Source organism: Puma concolor, chromosome A2 (assembly GCF_028749965.1).
Source record: "Puma concolor isolate L17-30 chromosome A2, mPumCon1.1.hap2, whole genome shotgun sequence".
NCBI lineage: Eukaryota > Metazoa > Chordata > Mammalia > Carnivora > Felidae > Puma > Puma concolor.
In genome coordinates, this window is record NC_141668.1 from 29,679,435 (window position 1) to 29,700,155 (window position 20,721).

The 20,721-nt window shown below is 41.2% G+C and overlaps 2 protein-coding genes across 16 annotated transcripts in view; both read left to right on the plus strand.

The window, feature by feature from the left end:
- Positions 1-20,721, plus strand: part of CADPS2 (calcium dependent secretion activator 2) — a 553,951-nt gene that overhangs the window by 167,602 nt on the left and 365,628 nt on the right. The gene's annotated exons all lie outside the window — the stretch shown is intronic.
- Positions 111-1,712, plus strand: RNF133 (ring finger protein 133). Its single transcript, XM_025929581.2, has one exon. The coding sequence runs from the start codon at positions 530-532 to the stop codon at positions 1,664-1,666; it is 1,137 nt and encodes a 378-aa protein (XP_025785366.1). The 5' UTR covers positions 111-529; the 3' UTR covers positions 1,667-1,712.

The window sequence follows — 20,721 nt, forward strand, 5'->3', positions numbered from 1 at the left end:
GCTTTCTTGCATATGCTTTCAGGTGTGTGTGTGTGTGTGTGTGTGTGTGTGTGTGTGTGTGTGTGTGTGTGTGTGGTATGAATTTTATATTTCTGATTTAATGTGATACCTGTTAATATGTTGCTCAGGGATTGACTTGATCTTACAACCTAGGTATCACCCATAACAGTATTTGAAACTCTCAAGTCAGTAAGTTGACAGCAGATTCAAAGCTCTTATCTAATTGGCTGTGTTATCTTTTATGTCATAATCACATCACCCAATTGTAAACAGTATCTGGAGTTACATTAGTGGGACTGGGATTTTTTTCTTTTTCAATCTAAAGGGTTTCTCTTCCTCTCTCTAATAAAACATCTGAACCTCCTAAGACCTCTTTAAGAATTTCTTACAAAAACATGCCGGAAGACCGTGGAACTTGTTTTCACCCTGAAGATTTTTCTCATTTTATTATTTTCGACTGATTGCCCACAGATGTGGAAGCCACATCTTTTTGTTGGGTTGGTTCTTCAGTCGCTAGGTGGGGAGAAAGATGACTCCACTCAAGATTAGCGCTTACAGAAACAAAACTGCCTCTTCCTGGCTTATGAAATTCAGTTTTCTTTGGCTTCTTAGTCAGAATTGTTGCAGAGCCAGTGCTGTCTGGACTGCTTACATGAACATCTCGTTTCATGTTGGGAATCGGATGTTGTCAGAGTTGGGGGAAACGGGAGTGTTTGGAAGAAGCTCCACTTTGAAGAGAGTGGCAGGAGTTATCGTGCCACCTGATGGAAAAACTCAAAATGCATGTAATCCCAGTACCAGTTTCAGCAGATTGAAGAACTCAGAGACCTGGCTTGCACTTGTTGAACGAGGTGGTTGTACCTTCACACAGAAAATTAAGGTGGCCATTGAGAAGGGAGCCGGCGGAGTGATCATCTACAACTTTCCAGGAACTGGCAATCAGGTTTTTCCCATGTCTCATCAGGCATTTGAAGACATCGTTGTGGTGATGATTGGTAACCTCAAGGGCGTGGAGATTTTGCATTTAATTCAGAAGGGAGTTCACGTTACAGTCATAGTTGAGGTGGGGAGGAAACACATCATCTGGGTGAATCACTATTTTGTCTCTTTTGTGATTGTCACAACTGCTACTTTAGCATATTTCATCTTTTATCGTATTCGGAGACTTTGGATAGCAAGGATTCAGAACCGGAGATGGCAGCGGTTAACAACTGATCTCAAGAAAGCCTTTGGCCAGCTGCAGCTTCGGGTTCTGAAAGAGGGGGATGAGGAAATCAGTCCAAATGGAGATAGCTGCGTAGTTTGCTTTGAACTCTATAAGCCTAACGATACAGTTCGTATTCTCACTTGTAAACACTTTTTCCACAAGAGTTGCATTGACCCCTGGATTCTGGCCCATGGGACGTGCCCCATGTGCAAACGTGACATTCTTAAAGCTTTGGGTATTCAGGTGGATGTTGAAGATGGGACAGAATCTTTGCAGGTTCTCATGTCAAATGAATTGTCCGATGCCCTGTCCCCTGATGAAGAAGAGACAGACAGTGAACTTCCTCCTGTGAGAGGATCTGACGAAGTGACCCCTTTGGAAGCGGGGGAGGTGCCACTGCCCCCTCAGAATGACAGCCAGCCTACTTCAGTAGTTGAAGATGTTCATCCTTTACCTTGACAGCATGACCTTTGAGCAAGTGGATTAAACCTGTTTGTCAACTCAAGTCCTAATACTGACAAGCAGTTTGTCTGTTTGAAGTGTGGTTTTTGTGTCCTCTTGTTACTTTGGTAACTTTCTGCATTGTTTGTCAAGCAGAAAAAGGGCCTAGCGGGATTTTTTTTTGTTTACCTTTTTGCCTTTGCTAAATGTAACTTTTTGTCCATGTCTATTGAGTAGATATGTCTATTTCTTTGTACACATGCATGTTAAAATCAAGAATGAACTTTCCCCCCTAAATGTTTGTACATATTCTGGGCTCCATTTTGATAAGAAAATTGTTCATGTATTCGCATGTTCCTTATACAGAAGCCATCAATTGTTTGGGAACGATAAATTATCTTACGTGCTAGAAAGAGTAATATTTTTGATATATTTATAGTACAATATACTACTTTTGAAGTCAATGTGTGCTGTGGTTTTTCATTCTTAGCATGAAAATTTTGCTGGCCAGAATTTTATTACTCTCACCCTTGGCAAGAAGTTCTTTTCAAGCTGTTAGTACATTTTGATGGGCTCTGCATATGCATGGTGATAGTAATTTTAAAAGTAAAACACTAGCACTTTTCAGTGAACAGCAAATAATTCAGTGCCCAATATTGCTGAAAAGTATTACATGTTCATGATTTGTGGAAAGATTTAAATGGTCAAGAATTCCTATGGTGTTTATTAGGGTGTATTCATTTCCTATGTATTTCAGCTTACTAAGTATGTTTTGTCATTAAAGATTTAAAACGTGCTAGATTATTTTCAGGTAAGTATCACAATGTAGATGTTCTTACGACAGCGTTTGTGTTTATTTTGTTCACTGTATTTTCAGGATCTAGCAGGATGCTGGACACTCATAGTTTCGAGTGAAAGGATGAGTAATAAGTATTTTTTTTCTGTAACATAAATATATATTAATATGAAAACCTGGGTAGTTTATCCCAATCATACAAAATAAGGGGAACTTAGTCCTGACAGTTTTCATCCTAAATCACCTTGACAAAATAGAAAACTGATTCTCAGCTCAGAATCCATTATTTCAACTTAACATATATAGTTCTAACAAGGAGCTTTGAACTCTTCCCGGCCTGACAGTGGGTTTTTGGTTCTTGTGCAACACTAAGAGAGTGGGGTTTTTTGTTCTTGGCAACACTGGAGAGAGATCTGTTAGGAACTTTCTTTTTTTTTTTTTTTTAATTTTTTTTTTTTTTTTTTTCAACGTTTGTATTTATTTTGGGGACAGAGAGAGACAGAGCATGAACGGGGGAGGGGCAGAGAGAGAGGGAGACACAGAATCGGAAACAGGCTCCAGGCTCTGAGCCATCAGCCCAGAGCCTGACGCGGGGCTCGAACTCACGGACCGCGAGATCGTGACCTGGCTGAAGTCGGACGCTTAACCGACTGCGCCACCCAGGCGCCCCTGTTAGGAACTTTCTTGAGTTCAGTGCTGACAACCCTGGAATTCAGAAGCCGGTGGAAGGGCAACAGTTGATTCTAACTGCAACACCACGTCAGACTATTTAAAGGAGGGAGAAACAATCATTGAAGGCCAGGGAGAATCGGAACACAGCAAAATGTGTCCAAGATGACCAGGTAGAGGGGTGAAACTTGGTACACACATGCTTCTTTTTGAGAGTGAGTGTGCTATCGGGGGAGGGGTGGAGGGGCAGGGAGAATCTTAGGCAGGCTCCATTCCGGGCATGGAGCCAGATGAAGGACTTGATCTCAGGAGTCTGAGATCATGATCTGAGCCGAAATCAAGAGCTGGATGCTTAACCGACTGAGTCACCCAGGCACCTTTACACAGGCTCTTATACCTAACCGGGGAGAGGTTTGATTCAGTTAATCAAAGGAACTGGTCTTTGAAAGAACTGTGGAGCACCGATACTGTGGAGGATTTCACAGAAACACTGTTTGGCAGATCTTTTTGCTTTTACCTGGGAGAGTAAATTTGTTTGAGGTACCAAGGATCACTTTAAAGAGACAGGAGACTGAAGATCATTTAAAAGCCACTCCTACTAGAATCTGTTGCTAAATCCAGGATAAGTTGTCTTTCTCAGACTGGCCACTGTTGGCATCTCAGTCTCTAGGGCTAGCAGCTCATGGAGTGGCAAGGGTGACTTCCACTGGTTGCCCAAGAGAATCATTGGAACTATGGAAGTGAATGCATCTTGGCAGCCCCCGAACCTAGGTTCTAGAATCATTACAGCTGTGTGTCCTCCTGGCAAATTAAATATGGGTTACATGTTCCACGATAGACCTAGCATTTAAATTTGCTTTTCACACTAACTGCCATTGTGTTCTCTTTCAGTCCTTCCTGTGCCTCCTTGGTTTTTCCTTTTGGTTCATCACTGTCAAGCGTAAACATGACTTATCATGTGTACAAAATTAACATATATTTACTTTCATAATTCAGTGTCTCATTAATGATGGACATTTAATGCACTGTGGGCTTATTGTCTTGATCTGAGAATTTTCAGTGGATACCCTTTAAAAGGTGTTAGAACCTGTATTTGTGTTGGGGAAGGAAAGGTCAGTGAGCTTGGAAGCTGTCATTGCTGAGTTGTCTACCATGTAGTAAGTAGAGGACTAAGTGCTTTCTCTTTCTTATGTCCGAACAAAACAGTTTTAATTTTTGTCTTTAGAATGTTGTAAACAGATCAGTTAAACCACTTTTGCTGAGTTTAATAACTAGAACCTGGAAATGAGGCTGCTGTGTCAAATTTAAGGTATTATTCGTTTGTAGTAAATTTTTACCTATTTTTCTCTTAGCGAGGTAAACGTATTTTGTCATAATGGCATGGGGCCATGATAGGAACTGTCTTGCTCCTAATGCCAGCGTCATGATACATTTCCCTTGTGTTTCTTCGTACATACTTTTGCATTCCCTGGTGGTTGATTCCCCACACCCACCTCTAATAGGGGGGTTTGATGTTCCTTATAAAAATGCAACTTCTTTGCTTCATTACTGGGATATATTAGGTTTAATTATTTACTAAACCGAAAGTGGCCTTAACCACTTGGTTGAACTTGACCACTGATTGGGTGATGCAATAGGTGATTTTATCTATACATTTCCTTGTATGACAAGGCACACTAAACCATATCCCTGTCTCTTGCTATAGAAATACTGTAATGTAGTTGTGCTGTAGAGAAATGTTGGCCAACCATACTATTTACAATAGTATGTGTACTTTAAAAGGCTTAGCTTGAGAGCTGGTGTTTCCAATGGTATTTAAGTTTTGTGTACAGTTAATGTTTTCTCCTTCTACAGACTTTCAGGTTTTGAAGTAGCACACAGAATCAAGGAAAGGATCAGAATTTGGAGAAGCACTGATGTAAAAAAACAAAAGAAAAAAAACATTCACTCCTGGCTATTGTGTGAAGAGTAATGGCGACTCCATGTTCTTACTCCATCATTTACTATGGGCACCAGTTTCCGTCTTTTAGAATTTATTTGGCTTTGTGTTTGGTGCATTTTTAAGTGTTTAGTGCTTACTGATGAAGAATACGGATTATGAGTTACTGCAGTTACCAAAAGAAATATCTTAAAAATACCTGTTTTTATAAACTGCAAGTACTTTTTTTTTTTAGAAAAGAAGGGAATAATGCACTTGAGATTAGCTGCTCCCTGTGCACAGGTGTTAAAGCTCCTCATCACAGTCCCTCCACAGAAACCTGCCTTATTTGTAGATATTCTGCCTATAAGTCTTCATAGTTGTGCTGTCATTTTAGACCTCTGAGATAGAGTTCCTTGAGGACTTCAGCTGCTGACATGAACTTTCCTCATTGTTGACGACCAGCGTAATCCTGATTTCAAAACTTCTCTACACCTGTAGTGTTCATCTCCCAATTCTACAACACACCATTGTCGCCGCCATCAGCTTCTGTCATCTTTGAAAATGACTCAACTAAGAGCATCTTTTTCAGAATTACCTCTTTGAATTCACTTGACTTTTCCTTTCCACCCCTTGCTTGTTTTGTTCTCATTCTATGGTTTCCTGTACCCATTCTTTTTCAGCCCATCTCTTTTCCAGCTGCAGCCTAGAACCAACTATCAGCCATTTGTTTTGTTCTGCCACATGCCACTGAATTCCTTGCCTTCTAAACTTTTTTCCAGGACCATTGGTTGTCTGAGTCATCTCTACTGATTTTTACCAGATACTTAGTTCTGTTTAAAAATTCTTTATTCTCAGGGCGCCTGGGTGGCTCATTCGGTTGAGCGTCCAACTTCAACTTAGGTCATGATCTCACAGTTTGTGGGTTTGAGCCCTGCATCAGGCTCTGTGCTGACAGCTCAGAGCCTGGAGCCTGTTTCAGATTCTGTGTCTCCCTCTCTCTCTGCCCCTCCCCGCTCACGTGCTGTCTCCCTCTGTCTCAAAAATAAACAGTAGAAAAAAATTTAAAAATTCTTTATTCTCAGGGTGCCTAGGTGGCTCAGTTGGTTAAGCATCCTACTTTGGCTCACATCATGATCTGAGTTTGTGAGTTCGAACCCTGCATTGGGCTCTGTGCTGACCACTCAGAGCCTGGGCCCTGCTTCAGATTCTGTGTCTCCCTCCCCTATTGGCTCGTGCATGTGCATGCTTGCTCACTTTGTCTCAAAAATAAATATAAAAAAATTTTAAAATTATTCTCTTAAGTCCCTCTTTTGTTTCTCATGGAGCAGTGCTTCTTGACCTTGGCTACACATCAGAATCCTGTTGAAGGCTCTTAAAATTCTCCATGTCCAGACTGCACCCAGCACCTGTGCTTTGGACTCTGGCTTCAGAGTTTTTTTTAGTTACCCAGTTGATTGCAATAAACAGACAAGATCGAGAACCACTACCATAGAACCACTACCATCTCTCTTTCAGAGAGCCTTTACGTTAATCAAGTTCCTTGTTTCACCTTCTGCTTACTTCTTATTGACTTGTTTTCACTTTACTCAAAATATTGAGGTGGAAATCTAGCAAGTCATGAAGGGTGATATTTCATGAAGAGCAATTGATAAAGGCTTCTGGGAATATGAAGGAATGGATTTCAGCTAGAGAAGCAAGAACACTTAGCTCCATTTCAAATGTTATTTCCTTCTCTATCATTTGGGAAGAAGCACATTTTAATGGAGGGAAGGATGTGAGCAGCAGTGTGGTTCCCCCCACCAAAGAAATATATTGTTGGTAATTCAGGCAGTAAAATAATCATGTAAGAATTGAAGAATGTTGATATATCATGGATTATTATTATTTTTTAAGAGAGTGAGTGCACGAGAGGGGTAGAGAGAATCCCAAGCAGGCTCTGCACTCAGCCATGAGCCCTACTCAGGGCTCCCTCCCACAACCCCGTGATCAGCTGGGCCACCTAGGCTCCTCAGATCATGGATTGTTAATCTGTTTTTTTCTTTTTCAAGTATTTAAATTCCAGCTAACATGGTATAATATTTCAGGTGTAAAATTTAGTGATTTATCACTCAAAATACCCAGTACTCATCACAAGTACCTTCCTTAATCTCCATCATCCATTTAACCCATCCCAGACTCCAAACCTCTAGCAACCCTCAGTTCTCTATAGTTAAGAGTATGTTTTAACAACAGTGTTTTCTTTTTTTTTCTTTTTTTTTTCTTTATTTTTTTCAATGTTTATTTATTTTTGGGACAGAGAGAGACAGAGCATGAACAGGGGAGGGGCAGAGAGAGAGGGAGACACAGAATCGGAAGCAGGCTCCAGGCTCTGAGCCATCAGCCCAGAGCCCGACGCGGGGCTTGAACTCACGGACCACGAGATCGTGACCTGGCTGAAGTCGGACGCTTAACCGACTGCGCCACCCAGGCGCCCCTAACAACAGTGTTTTCTAAAGAAGTTAGTATCATGTAGAATTTTGATTAAGGAACTTGAAGACCAGGAATTCTGAAGGTTGTTGTAAGAATCTAGGAGTGATAAAAAGAAAGTGTAAACAAAAGCAATAATAGGTGAAATTGAGTAAGAGAATTCACCTTCAAGATAACATGTGCTTTGATTTCATTTGCTGATTTGTATTTTTGATCTGATTTTTTAATGACCAAGTTGGTACTGATTTCAGAACTTGCCTTTATACCCATAACTTTCATCTTCAGTTTAGCAACACCGTGAATAAAGAATAGAAGGGTTAGGGTCAGCAGGAGTAGAGGAAGGGTCAAGGATGACTCCTAGATTTCCGTCTGGGGCACTAGGTGATAATGGTCCTATTCATTAGAGTAGAAAATAGGTGAATCAAGCTTTTGGGGTAGAAGAAGAGTTCACATTTTGAATGTGCTGGATTTGAGGAGCCCACATAACTTACAATAATGTTCACTACACAGCTGAAAATAATAGGTCTGTAGGACTTAAATGAGAACATAGCAAAAGAAAGGATCTGTACAGAGTAGTCAATTGTGATTTACTAACAAAACGACCCACCATTGACTTGTATATTAGTGGTAATTTACTAATGTAAAATTTAATACTGCTGTTTTGGATTCCTTGATTTTATGGTATTCCCATGGAAGTGCTATATGGCTTTTTCTCTCAAAAAGTGGTGGTTAGGATGGTAATAACCGTTTCTGCATGACAGGATGCTATTCCATGCGTTTATCAGGCAGACACTCATTTAACCCTAACAATAACTGAGGTATGCTCATTCTTTAGATGATAAAACTTAGACCCACAGAGGCTAAGCAGTTTGCCTAAAGTTAAACAGCTGTTATGTGGCAGCATCTGTGTTTGACTTTGGTCTGGTTCCACAGCTCTTGGCCTTTACCACAGCACTACAATTAGCTTGAAAAACCAGTTTTTAAGAGGAGTCTTGTTTTGAGGACTTCAAGAATTGGGCCTTAGAAGAAAATTCCCAGCTAAAAGATACTGGGAGTGCTGGTGAGAGGGTGGTGCAAGTGATAACTGGAGAAATCTCCGGACGATTTAGGGATACAAGAGCATGGGTGGCTGAGGGTTGTGGGCAAAATGTATCTAATTGAGAAGGGAAAGTTGAGCTCAAGGGGAATGTCTGCTTACATTTAGAAAGTATGGATTCTGGAGTTGATCTCATACAAAAAATCAATTAGTTGGGGGGTTTTATGTAGTCTTTTATTCCTTTGAAGTTGGAAAGGGTTAAAAATAATTTTTACAATTGCCCTAATAATTGATAACACTCCATTTTGCATGTTCAGGGATAAGCACAGTTGCCTATTGAAAAGAATACCATGCTTTTTTATACATCAGGTGACCTGTATTCATATCCTTTCCCCCAAGGCAGAGCATCTCAGAACAGTAGTCCTCAGGCCAGTACCGTTAGCATCACTTGAGCCTGTTGGAAGTGCAGGTTCTCAGCCCCCACTAGACCTTTATGGAGCCAGAAAAGTTGGGGAGGAGGGGAGGGGGGCCAATACCTGTTTCAACGAGTCTTCCAGCTGATTATGATGGACATTGAAGTTTAGGGATCTCTACTGTCTCAGGAAGTTTATTTTCAGAAGAGGATGCATCACATAGTTGTCATCAGATAGAAATAGTATACATGAAAATAATGGTGAATCTTAAAGCAGTACACAAATCATAGTTGTTACTGTTGTATTAAGAGACCTAGTAGGCATTTTTCACAGGTCCAACTTAACAGATTTATGTAGGACTTGTGCATATAAATGCTTACTCCTTTCCTCTCCTAGTTCTTGTTTCTCTACCGCCACTATCACACTGCCAAGGGATTTGTGAAAAAATAGATTATAGACAATTTAGGAATTCCAAAGTAGAAGGTTAGGGGGAAAAAAAAAAAAAACAACAGAAAGAGCTTAAAGCAGTCAATGCACTGGGTAAGGATTGTTTCTAATATCATCTATTTAGTAGGTCTGAAAATAACCCACTAAAACGGGACCATCGATGAAATGCAGAAGGGAATTAGGTAAATTCCTGGGTTTGGGTTCAGAGAACCAGCCTCACAAATACTGGAGGGAGACTCCGTTTAGAGTCCATAAATACATAGCTGAAAATACATCTATGCAGCTACCTGAAAATGCTTGGCGTCTTCTGTGTGAATAGAACCACTGCTTCTGTAGCAGGAGTTACTCCTTTTTGTGTTAAGGGTGAGCATCTTACCCATATGGCAGATTCATTGATAATTTCATTCAACAAATATTGATTGCCTTGGAAGTCTAGGAATAAACCATATAAAACCCATTGCCCTGATGGAACTTGCTTTCTAGCATGTAATAGCAGGATAAATGTAATATGTTAAATAGTTTTAATTGCTGTGGAGAACAGACAGAAAACAGGATGGGAACTGTCAGAAGCAGAGTTGCAGTTTTAAATGGAGTAGGCTTTGAGGCGCCTGGGTGGCTCAGTCCATTGAGCGTCCAATCCTTGATACTGGCTCAGCTCATGATCCCAGGATCATGGGATTGAGCCCCACGTCAGATTGAGCTGAGTGTGGAGTCTGCTTAAGATGGTCTCTCTCACCCTCTGCCACTCTCCCCTGCTCACACTTGTGCTCTCTCAAAATTAAAAAAATAATAGTAATAAAAAATAAAACTGGAGGAGACTTCACAAAGAAGACCAAAAACTGAACCAAAGACCCGGAAGGAATGTGTGCCATGCACTAGAACACATGCACGGAAAGGGCAGCACGTGCAGAGGAGAGCCACCAGGTTAGTAAGGGGGCCTGTCATCTGAAGAACGTTTAACCTCACAGCTTGAAGACCGGGTTAACTGCCATTAAAAAGCTTGAGGAATGGCCTTTGGAAGAACGGAGGTTGTCTCTGCGATGACATGAGGTAAAAGTCTGTGAGAGAATGACAGCTGTAAGGAAAGTGTTGCCACCGGGAAACAACCTTCCTGTCCTTGGTCCTGTCCTAGACAGATTATGGCAGCGGAGAGTTTCTCTTCCCTAAAGGAAATGGTTGTTGTTTAGATATCATTTTAATGGTGGTGGTGAGGGAATCCATGTTTTGAAAGAACTCTGGGATTTGTACCCTTGAAGTCCCTTACTATCCTGAAAGCCAAATTCTGGGATTAAAAACCAACAATGTTATTTCATGCATAGTAGCCATCTTGTGGAAAAACAAATAACTGCAAGGTATAAACCACAAAAATTCAAGTATTTACTGAGCACAATTGTATGCCAGAGAGATGGTAGTTCAACGAGTTTTGGGTTCATTTTCTTTACCATAGCAGAATGTTTGCTTTGAAGATTGACTTCCTTTCCAGAAATATTTTTCATTTTCATTTTGAAACTTCATTTCTCTGCTGTAGGCTCCTGGCTTACCAAGAGTAAATAACTTGGTATCCTTTAGATTCATGTTTTAGAAACCTAGAATATGAAAGGGTAGTAGCTCATTCTCTAGTATCCTGATAGTATTGTAGAAAAAAAAATGTTTTGGTTTTTAGAAATGGTCTTTCTCAATTTCGGTGTCAACATTAGTATATCACCTGTCTTCTCAAAAGTTTCCTGAGATATTGTATCTGTAGCAGAGGAACGAGTATTTGTTTTCCAATCCATCATGGATTATTTTGTAAAATAAAACCCATGTGTTTTATTTCCTCTGAAAATGTATAACAGAAGTAATTTGGATTGATGAAGGGATGGATGGATATGTGAAAGAAACACTAGAGTAAAATGTCATTTGTAGAATCTAGGCTGGGGGGTATATGTCAGAACAAAGGCTGTTGTTAGGAGTTTTAGCTTCTGATCTCTTCACATTTGATAAAGGAATGAAGATTGGTTAAATGAGTGATTTTTTCAGACCACCAAAAGCTTTTTTTTTTTTTACGTTTGGACACTTCCATAGCAAAATGTTGTTTAAAACTCTGCTTTTGGCCTGGGTGGCGCAGTCGGTTAAGCGTCCGACTTCAGCCAGGTCACGATCTCGCGGTCTGTGAGTTCGAGCCCCGCATCAGGCTCTGGGCTGATGGCTCAGAGCCTGGAGCCTGTTTCCGATTCTGTGTCTCCCTCTCTCTCTGCCCCTCCCCCGTTCATGCTCTGTCTCTCTCTGTCCCAAAAATAAATAAACGTTGAAAAAAAAATTAAAAAAAAAAAAAAAAAAACTCTGCTTTTGGATGTCATGGCATTGTCACATCACTGCAAGTTTCATGGACAGATGATGATAATTTGAGAGTTGGCGTTGGTCCATGGATCACACTTCCCAGAACACTGATGAAACTCACACATTACTATATTCTATAATAAAAGAAAGCATATTGAAGAAGGCCGTTACCCCTATTCCACCAGTGAGGAAACTGACCCAGAACGTTGCATGTTCTCAGCTTGTGTCACACCTGGAACACCCAGGGCTGATTCCCTTTTTGTTACATTATTTTCCAGCCGACAAAAGGAGAGTGACACAGAAATGGAGGATGAGGTGAACAGAATTAGAGAATTGATGCTGGACTATTGTAGAAGAAGAGGACTGAGCACGTTCTTTGTTCCATACAATAAAGGATTTATTGAACGTTAGATACTATGAGACTCCAAAAGTAATCCACTGTTTAGTATTTTTTTTTTCTGTACCATAATCATGAGGGGGGGATATCTTTGTAAAACAGAACAAAGTAGCTCAACCCAGAAACTTAACAGTTTCTATGGTACCATGAAACATTGAAACAAGAGCGAGGAGATGGGTGCAGAGAGGGTGGCATCTTCTTTCACTCTGTGTTTGTGTAGAAAAATACTGTAGAGGGGCGCCTGGGTGGCGCAGTCGGTTAAGCGTCCGACTTCAGCCAGGTCACGATCTCGCGGTCCGTGGGTTCGAGCCCCGCGTCGGGCTCTGGGCTGATGGCTCGGAGCCTGGAGCCTGTTTCCGATTCTGTGTCTCCCTCTCTCTCTGCCCCTCCCCCGTTCATGCTCTGTCTCTCTCTCTGTCCCAAAAAAATAAATAAACGTTGAAAAAAAAAAAATTAAAAAAAAAAAAAAAAAAAGAAAAATACTGTAGAAATTCACATTTTCTATGTCATGGCTTGCTTTTCCACTGCGAACATGAGTTTTTTTTTTCTTTGAACCCTAAACCATCCCAGTCTGGAGATTGGAATCCCAGCTAGTACCCAATGATTTTGGTTCCGTGTGTATGGAACTTAAAGTGAGTGGGTTGGTGACTTTTTTCAGCTTCAGCCTCTCTAGTTACAGGGTTAAGGAAAGTTTGCCATTGGTTTAAGGAAGTTTAAAGGACATTCTTAAGCTGAAAAATACTTGTAAAGAAAACTGAAGGATCTGCTATTGGTTGATATTACAAGAAAAACTTTATAAAAAATTTGTAATGTTGACAATAGAAATAGCATGTATATGTTTTTCCAAAAAGCTTCGTTATTTTTCCAATCACCTTTATGTTCATCTGGATATAAGTTCCCCTCAATCGAACTATAGGACAGTGCAAGAAGACTTTAGTAGTTTAGGGGTTCAGATTTGCTCTAAGGGCTTTAGGTGAGTTATAACAAAAGGGTCATTTGAGAATACCTGCTTTCTAGTTTAAGGATAGAGGTTTAAAGGTATCACCCAATTTTTCAAATAAGAGATGGTTTGCTATCATTGTTAAGTTATATTTTCACATTTGATAAGGGAATGGGATTGGTTAAATTAGTAGTTTCCAAACTGTTGGAATTCATGGATCAGTAAAAACAAACAAAAGAAAACCCCCCGAAGTCAACTACAGCTTTTTTATTATTTTTGTCAAGAAGGATCATTAACCACAACAAAAAATTGATTCACAATTTACTGTTAATAACATTGTATTACAAGTAAGTGACTTGTTGTACCTGTGATTTCTATCAAAATATTGGAGTGAATGTAGCTTTACTAAAATTACTTTGCAATCTACATTTCTTTACAATGAATTAGGGAAAACTATATTCCAGGGTGGTCATAAAACCATCTTTTGGATTCAGTAACTTTCCCAAATTCCTTGCTACTATGAGGACTCATGATTTCCTTTAAAATTTGAGTGTTGAATGATACCAGATCCTACAGAGGCTTTAAAGGTACAGCTCTAATGAAGTTCATAGTCTAAGCAGGGGAAAGATACAGGGATTGCTGTATAGAATTTGCTGCAGCGTGAGAACAGGTTAGGTTCCGTTCCTTAAGAGAGGATGGGGAAGCCCTAAGAAGGCTCACAATGAAGAGGCGGCATCAAGGCCGTGGGAAGCTTCACAGAGGAGGTGGACAGTAACAGGAGAAAATTCCATACCTCCCAATTCTCTTCATCCACCCAATTCTGTAGCTCAGTTTCATTAACCATAAGTTTATAGATCCCCAAATTTTATTATAGGGTGGGGGATGAGGAGGGATCTCAAGTGAGACCCTCAGAGCTTCAACTTTGACCCTTCGGCAGTCTGGATGTGTGACCTGGGGCATGTTTCTTTACCCCTCTGCTTTATTTTTTTTTTCTTTTTCTTTTTTACACCTTTAAAGTAGAGGCTAGCATGTACTTTGTAATGTGAAGGTTAGTATATCTAAAACCCTAGAATGTGTTCTAGCTATTTTCAAAATGCTTTTTTAATCATGTGACTCCCGGACTTAAATGTTTGGAAGGCGTTCTGTGTTCTCTTGGGATAAAGACCAGGTACCTTCCAGGGCTTAGGAAGCCTGTCCCTCCTCTCTAGCCTCTTCTCATTCACTAGATGCCCTGTCCCTTCACTGATTCTAAGGAGCCTTTTCAAACCCACTTAGATCAGTTGTGTTCCCCCATCTACTATCCCTTGGTCTCCCCTCTTTCCAATCAAATTCCTCTCCATTTTCATATCTCCAATCACCACCTCAGGGAATCTTCTGTGACCTCAAATAGGTTCAGAACCTTGTTATAAACTCTTGTGGCTCCAGAAATTCCCAGTATTTTCACCTAGCTGCCATCATTTTGTTTGGTTTTCTCTAGTGTAAGCTCTGTGAAGGCAGCAGACTCTTGCCTTTTTCTCAGTAGTACATTCCCAACATTGAGCACATTGCCCAGTAGATAGTATGTTTTGATAAAATACTTATGGGAGAAATGGGTGAGGTATGTGGGAGGGAACTTGTAGAGGACTGTGCTAAACAAGCGTTCCCTTTATTAGAAAAGAAAATACATTCTTCCGACAGGTAGAAGAGAAGACTGTAAAGGAGGCTTGTGGGATACCCAGATGGATGAAGAGACTGGCACAGTACAGCCAGTAGGGAACCTATTGACTGGCTCTGGGCATGTGAAGGGACCTGATAGATGCTGGCGTTGATACTGGAAAACTAGAAATTGATATATAGTGGGACGAAATTCATCACTGTTAAGCTACATGAATTGATAACACCTGAAAAATAGGTTTTAAAAACAGTCACCGTTTCTCTGTGCACAGCCTCCATTATGGGAATTAGAAGTAGTTGCCATTAAGGAGAAAAGGGCGTCTCTTATAAGTGGGGCTCTTGTACTTTCTCCATGTTTTTCCTGGCTGGACACCTGCTGGCAGCTTTCCCAGGAACCATCTCATAGATAGCCACAATGATTTGGCACGCACATAATGTTTTTCTTGTCATTATACGATCCTTCTGAATCAGAGAAGCGATGCATGGATCAGATCAAAAGCAATGGCTGAACAATAAGTGCTTCTGTGGAAAAGTGTATTTGAAGTTTTATTTGGACAGCTGAGCAGACTTACCTTTTGCAGATAGAGCTTACTATTGTAGTCATCACATTTCAGTTGTTATTCTCCATGACATGAAGGTATTCAGTGACTTCTTTGGTATATAAACTGAGCAGCTGAATGGAAAGGGTGGCCGTTGGTGGTGCTCAGCGGGCCCCCATACGTGGTGTAACTTGTTAAAATGTGGAGAAGACGTGACTACACGGTATGCTCTGGTTTGATATGAGGTACCTGACTCCCACACTGAATTGGTAGGGTGTGTTCAGTGGTATTTTCACATAAAGGTCACTGATAGGTAATTCCCATAGTGTTGACCAGCACCCATCAGAATACATATGCCTATCAGGGGTGAACCCTTGATAGGAGTGGGGAAGTGAGAAGAGTAAGTAAAGGAATGTTGCTTTTGGATTCCATTGGTCTCTTCTCTCAATATGTGGCCTTAGGCCAGTCACTTAACTTCACAGTCTAGAACACTTAATCTGTAAAAGAGAAAGATAATAAAGGTCCAGGGAGGGTGATTGTGGGGACAAAAGAAGATAATATGTAAAGAGCTCTAGGGAGACAGAATCTCTGCTCATCAGTGGGTTTGCTGATATACCAAGTTCCCATCACTGCTTTAGCACCAATAATGACACACTATTCAATGTACCCCAGGCATAATTTTATGGAGGATCCTGGGGCTCTGACCAGAAAGCTGGCGTGTGTGCACCCAAGGCTCAGAGGCCAGTTCCTAGAACCAGCCTCTTCATGTGGCCACCCTTTACCTGCCTTTAACTTGACAATTGTTACTGTGAAAGGTTAGAAGATTAAGATAGTTTATATCTAATGGGACTAAATCCATCATTGTTCCATAATTTATAACATCTGAAAAATCTTTAAAAACTATCTGTGATTACAGTAGCTTGTCATTCACTTTTTTATTTTTTTTATTTATTTCCTTATTTTTTTTTTTTTTTTTTTTGAGACCGTGCGTGCGCACAAGTGCCTGTGTGAGCAGGGGTGGGGCAGAGAGAAAGGGAGACACAGAATTTGAAGTGGGCTCCAGGCTCGGAGAGCTGTCAGCACAGGGCTCAAACTCGTGAACTGTGAGATCATGACCTGAGCCAAAGTCAGACACTTAACTGACTCAGCCACCCATGTGCCCCTAAAGTTTATTTTGAGAGAATGCATGTGCACGCCAACTGGGCAGGGGGTGGAGAGTGAGAATCCCAGGCAGGCTCTACTGTCAGCCTAGAGCCCAACATAGGGCTCAAACTCATGAACTGTGAGATCATGACCTGAGCCAGAGTCAAGAGTCAGATGCTCAGCTGACTGAGCCACCCAGGTGCCCCTAGACATTGTTTTTAAACAGTGTTTTTAAAGTTTTTTTTTTTTTTTTAATGTTTATTTTTGAGAGAGACAGAGACAGAATGCAAGTGAGTTGGGGCAAAGAGAGAGAGAGGGAGGCACAGAATCCAAAGCAAGCTCCAGGCTCCAAGCTGTCAGCACAGAGCCCGACACGGGGCTCGAACTCACAAGCTGTGCGATCATGACCTGAGCTGAAGTCGGATGCTTAACAGGTGCCCCTAAACAGTGTTTTAAACATTTTAAACAATGTTTTATTTTTCTCACAAAACTAATTTTACTCTCCTTTATGGCATTATTCATACTTTATTCTGAGATGGTTTTCTGTCCCATTCATGTGGACAAGCTCCATATTTTAAGTTAAGCATATAATTGAAAATTACTAAACCTTAGTGGTTATTTAAGTTATGCAAGTGCATGGATGGGGAAATAATCATCCAAACCGTCATCATTTATTCATTTCATGGATATTTTCTAAGTGCATGCTCTGTACTTGGCCTGGTGGTAGGTGCTACAGATACAGTACTGAACGACACCATCTTTGGCTTTGGAACTTACTTTTTACTGAGTTAAAGAATAAGATGACAATATAACCTTCCCTGAATTATCACAGTGACAAAGTGCTAAGTACTGTAAAGGAAAAAGGTGCTAGGATTACATGCAAACACTGCCAGATCGGGCTGATTCAAGGCGATTGGGGAAGGAATCAGTAAGGAAGGGTTAATTGTGCCAATATCCTGCTGTCTTGATGATTACAGCTTTGTAGTAGAGGCTAAAGTCTGGGATTGTGGTGCCTCACGCTTTGGTCGTCGTCTTCAATATTACTTTGGCTATTCGGGGTCTTTCATGGACAGGAAACCCATCAAGACCCTAGAGGAGAAAGCAGGAAAAGACCTCTCTGACCTCAGCCACAGCAACTTCTTACTTGACACCTCTCCAAAAGCAAGGGAATTAAAAGCAAAAGTGAACTATTGGGACCTCATGAAGTTAAAAAGCTTCTGCACTGCAGAGGAAACAATCAACAGAACTAAAAGGCAACCAATGTAATGGGAAAAGATATTTGCAAATGACATATCAAAGGGCTAGTATCCAAAATCTATAAAGAACTCACCAAACTCCACACCCGAAAAACAAATAATCCAGTGAAGAAATGGGCAGAAAACATGAATAGACACTTCTCTAAAGAAGGCATCCAGATGGCCAACAGGCACATGAAAAGATGCTCAACGTCACTCCTCATCAGGGAAATACAAATCAAAACCACACTCAGATACCACCTCATGCCAGTCAGAGTGGCTAAAATGAACAAATCAGGAGACTATAGATGCTGGCGAGGATGTGCAGAAACGGGAACCCTCTTGCACTCTTGGTGGGAATGCAGACTGGTGCAGCCACTCTGGAAAACAGTGTGGAGGTTCCTCAAAAAATTAAAAATAGACCTACCCTATGACCCAGCAATAGCAGTGCTAGGAATTTACCCAAGGGATTGAGGAGTACTGATGCATAGGGGCACTTGTACCCCAATGTTCATAGCAGCACTCTCAACAATACCCAAATTATGGAAAGAGCCTAAATGTCCATCAACTGATGAATGGATAAAGAAATTGTGGTTTATACACACAATGGAATACTACGTGGCAATGAGAAAGAATGAAATCTTGCCATTTGCAGCAACACGGATGGAACTGGAGAGTGTTATGCTAAGTGAAATAAGTCATACAGAGAAGGACAGATACCATATGTTTTCACTCTTATGTGGATCCTGAGAAACTGAACAGAAGACCATGGGGGAGGGGAAGGGGGAAAAAAGAGGGAGGGAGCCAAACCATAAGAGACTCTTAAAATCTGAGAATATACTGAGGGTTGATGGGGAATGGGAGGGAGGGGAGGGTGGGTGATGGGCATTGAGGAGGGCATCTGTTGGGATGAGCACTGGGTGTTGTATGGAAACCAATTTGACAATAAATTTCATATTAAAAAAAGGGTTAATGGTGTGGGGATCTGAAGCATTACTAAGAGATAATTAGATGATGGTCAGATGGACAGTGTGAAGTTTTGGAGAGACCAGTGGGACTGGAGCATGGAGACTGAGCGAGCGAGAGAGACAGAGAATATGCCTTGTAATGAAGCCAGAGTGGTAGTTTGGAGCAGTGAAGAATTTGTAAGCTGGAGGAGGATTGAAATAACAGAGTAAAAAAAAAATACTAGTTTGATGCCAGTGAAGGGAACAAGTTGGGAAAATGAGAATCATTTGGGTGGCTTTCAGGAAAACGGAAGTAGTAAAGCCAGTTCCAGGCACTCTGGGGTGCCTGGGTGGCTCAGGGAAGCGTCTGACTCTTGATTTCAGGTCAGGTCATGATCTCACGGTTGTAAGATCAAGCCTTGTGTTGGACTCTGGACTGAATGTGGGGTCTGCTTGGGATTCTCCTCCTTCTGCTCCTCCCCCACTTGGGCTCACTTGTGTGCTTTCAAAACAAACAAAAAGAACTTGCTTTTAGCTAGTTGAGACAGAGTGAGGTGCATAAACAACTTTTGTGGGCACAGGAAGAGGAAAAGAAGGATTTGAGAGGAATTTAGGGGGTGGGATCAGCAGGGTTTAATGACAAGTTGTAGGGAAATAAACATGGAAGAGATGGAGGTTTTGAGAATGGTTTCCAGGTCTCAAGGCAGGAAGTAGGTATCTGATGTTCACTGAAGCAGATGGAGCAAACAATAGGGAAAGTTATGCATTCTGTTTGAGACTTGTCCCACTGGCACCCTAGACTTCATGTGTAAGGAGAGCTTTTGGTTGGTATTAGCTATGTCTGAAGCTTGAGTGATATTTGAAGAGTTTGGTGGATCCCGCTTTGTGATGGTGTCAGAATTGGGAGCATGTGCAAAGTGGACTACCCCAGACCTAACTGATACTGGTCAGCATGGGATCCCAGAGGAGGACACAGAAGGGAAAAGCAGCCATGGTATCATGGTAGGTCTTCCTTTCCATATGCCTGGGATCAGGGGAGGGCTGTCCCTTCCCTCTGCTTTCAGATCACAGCTTTTCCTTCCTCATGCAAAATCTCTCTTGCCTTCTGGAATGCATTCCTTTCCACTGTACCACACATCTTTCAGCTTTTTAGTGTTTATCCATTTCATGGCTCCTCTCACACAGACATCCATATCTCAGGAAATCTGTGAGCTGGATACCTATGTAATCCTCTTCTTTAGCTTTAGAGTGTTCAATGTCCGTAGATAGTACTTTTTTCAACAAATCTTTATTGAGCTCCTCTTAAAGGACAGGCTCTGTATCAGGCCCTGGATTCACCAGCAAACAAAACCAAGTGTCTATCTGCTCCAGTGGTGTTTGCTTTCTTTTTGGGGAGACAAATACATACAAGGTGCTCTGTACTAAGAAGAAAACTAGAGCAAGATATGAGGGTGAGAATGGCAAATTAAAAGGGGGCTGAGGGGGCACTTCTTCTCAGAAAGTGATATAACCAAGACCCAAATGAAGTTAATATAGTAACCCATGTGGGTATATTTACTGTCTAACAAATCATCTTAAAATTTAGCAGCTTAAAGTGACAAATGTGTACATTTCATTTCACAATACCCCAGTGTAAGGAATCAGGGTGTAGCTTAGCTGATGTTTCTGTCTGGGGTCTCTCGTGAAGTTGCAATCCAGCTGTCGGCTGAGACGGCCATTATCTCATGGCTCAATTGGGACTAAAGAATTTGCTGTCCAGAACATTGGTGTGGTTCTTGGTGACCTAGTTCACTGAGGGCCTCCTTTCTTTGCCTCCTAGCAGCTTGCTTCCCCAGCGCAAATGTTGGGAGAGAGGGACAGTATGCCATGGTCTTCTGTCAACAGATCTCAGAAGTGACAGACCATCATTATTTTCTGTCATCCATACCTTAAACTGCCTCTTTACTGACTTGTTTCCCTCATTGCCTAACTGCAATTTCCCAGTCCAGCTTCTCCCTCTTTTCTCGTTTCCCTTTTTATTTGTGCTTCCTAAAAGGAGAGTTTATATTTGCTGTCTTAAGTTTTACAACTTGTCCCCCCTTTCTCTCCTACACATTGGCTCCCTCTCTCGCCATGAACTCTTCTCTGTCAAAGGTGACCTCTGGTGATAAAG

What these genes read in the sequence shown, in the direction of transcription:
- RNF133 (XM_025929581.2), top strand. Translation starts at nt 530, where the DNA reads ATGACTCCACTCAAGATTAGCGCTTACAGAAACAAAACTGCCTCTTCC.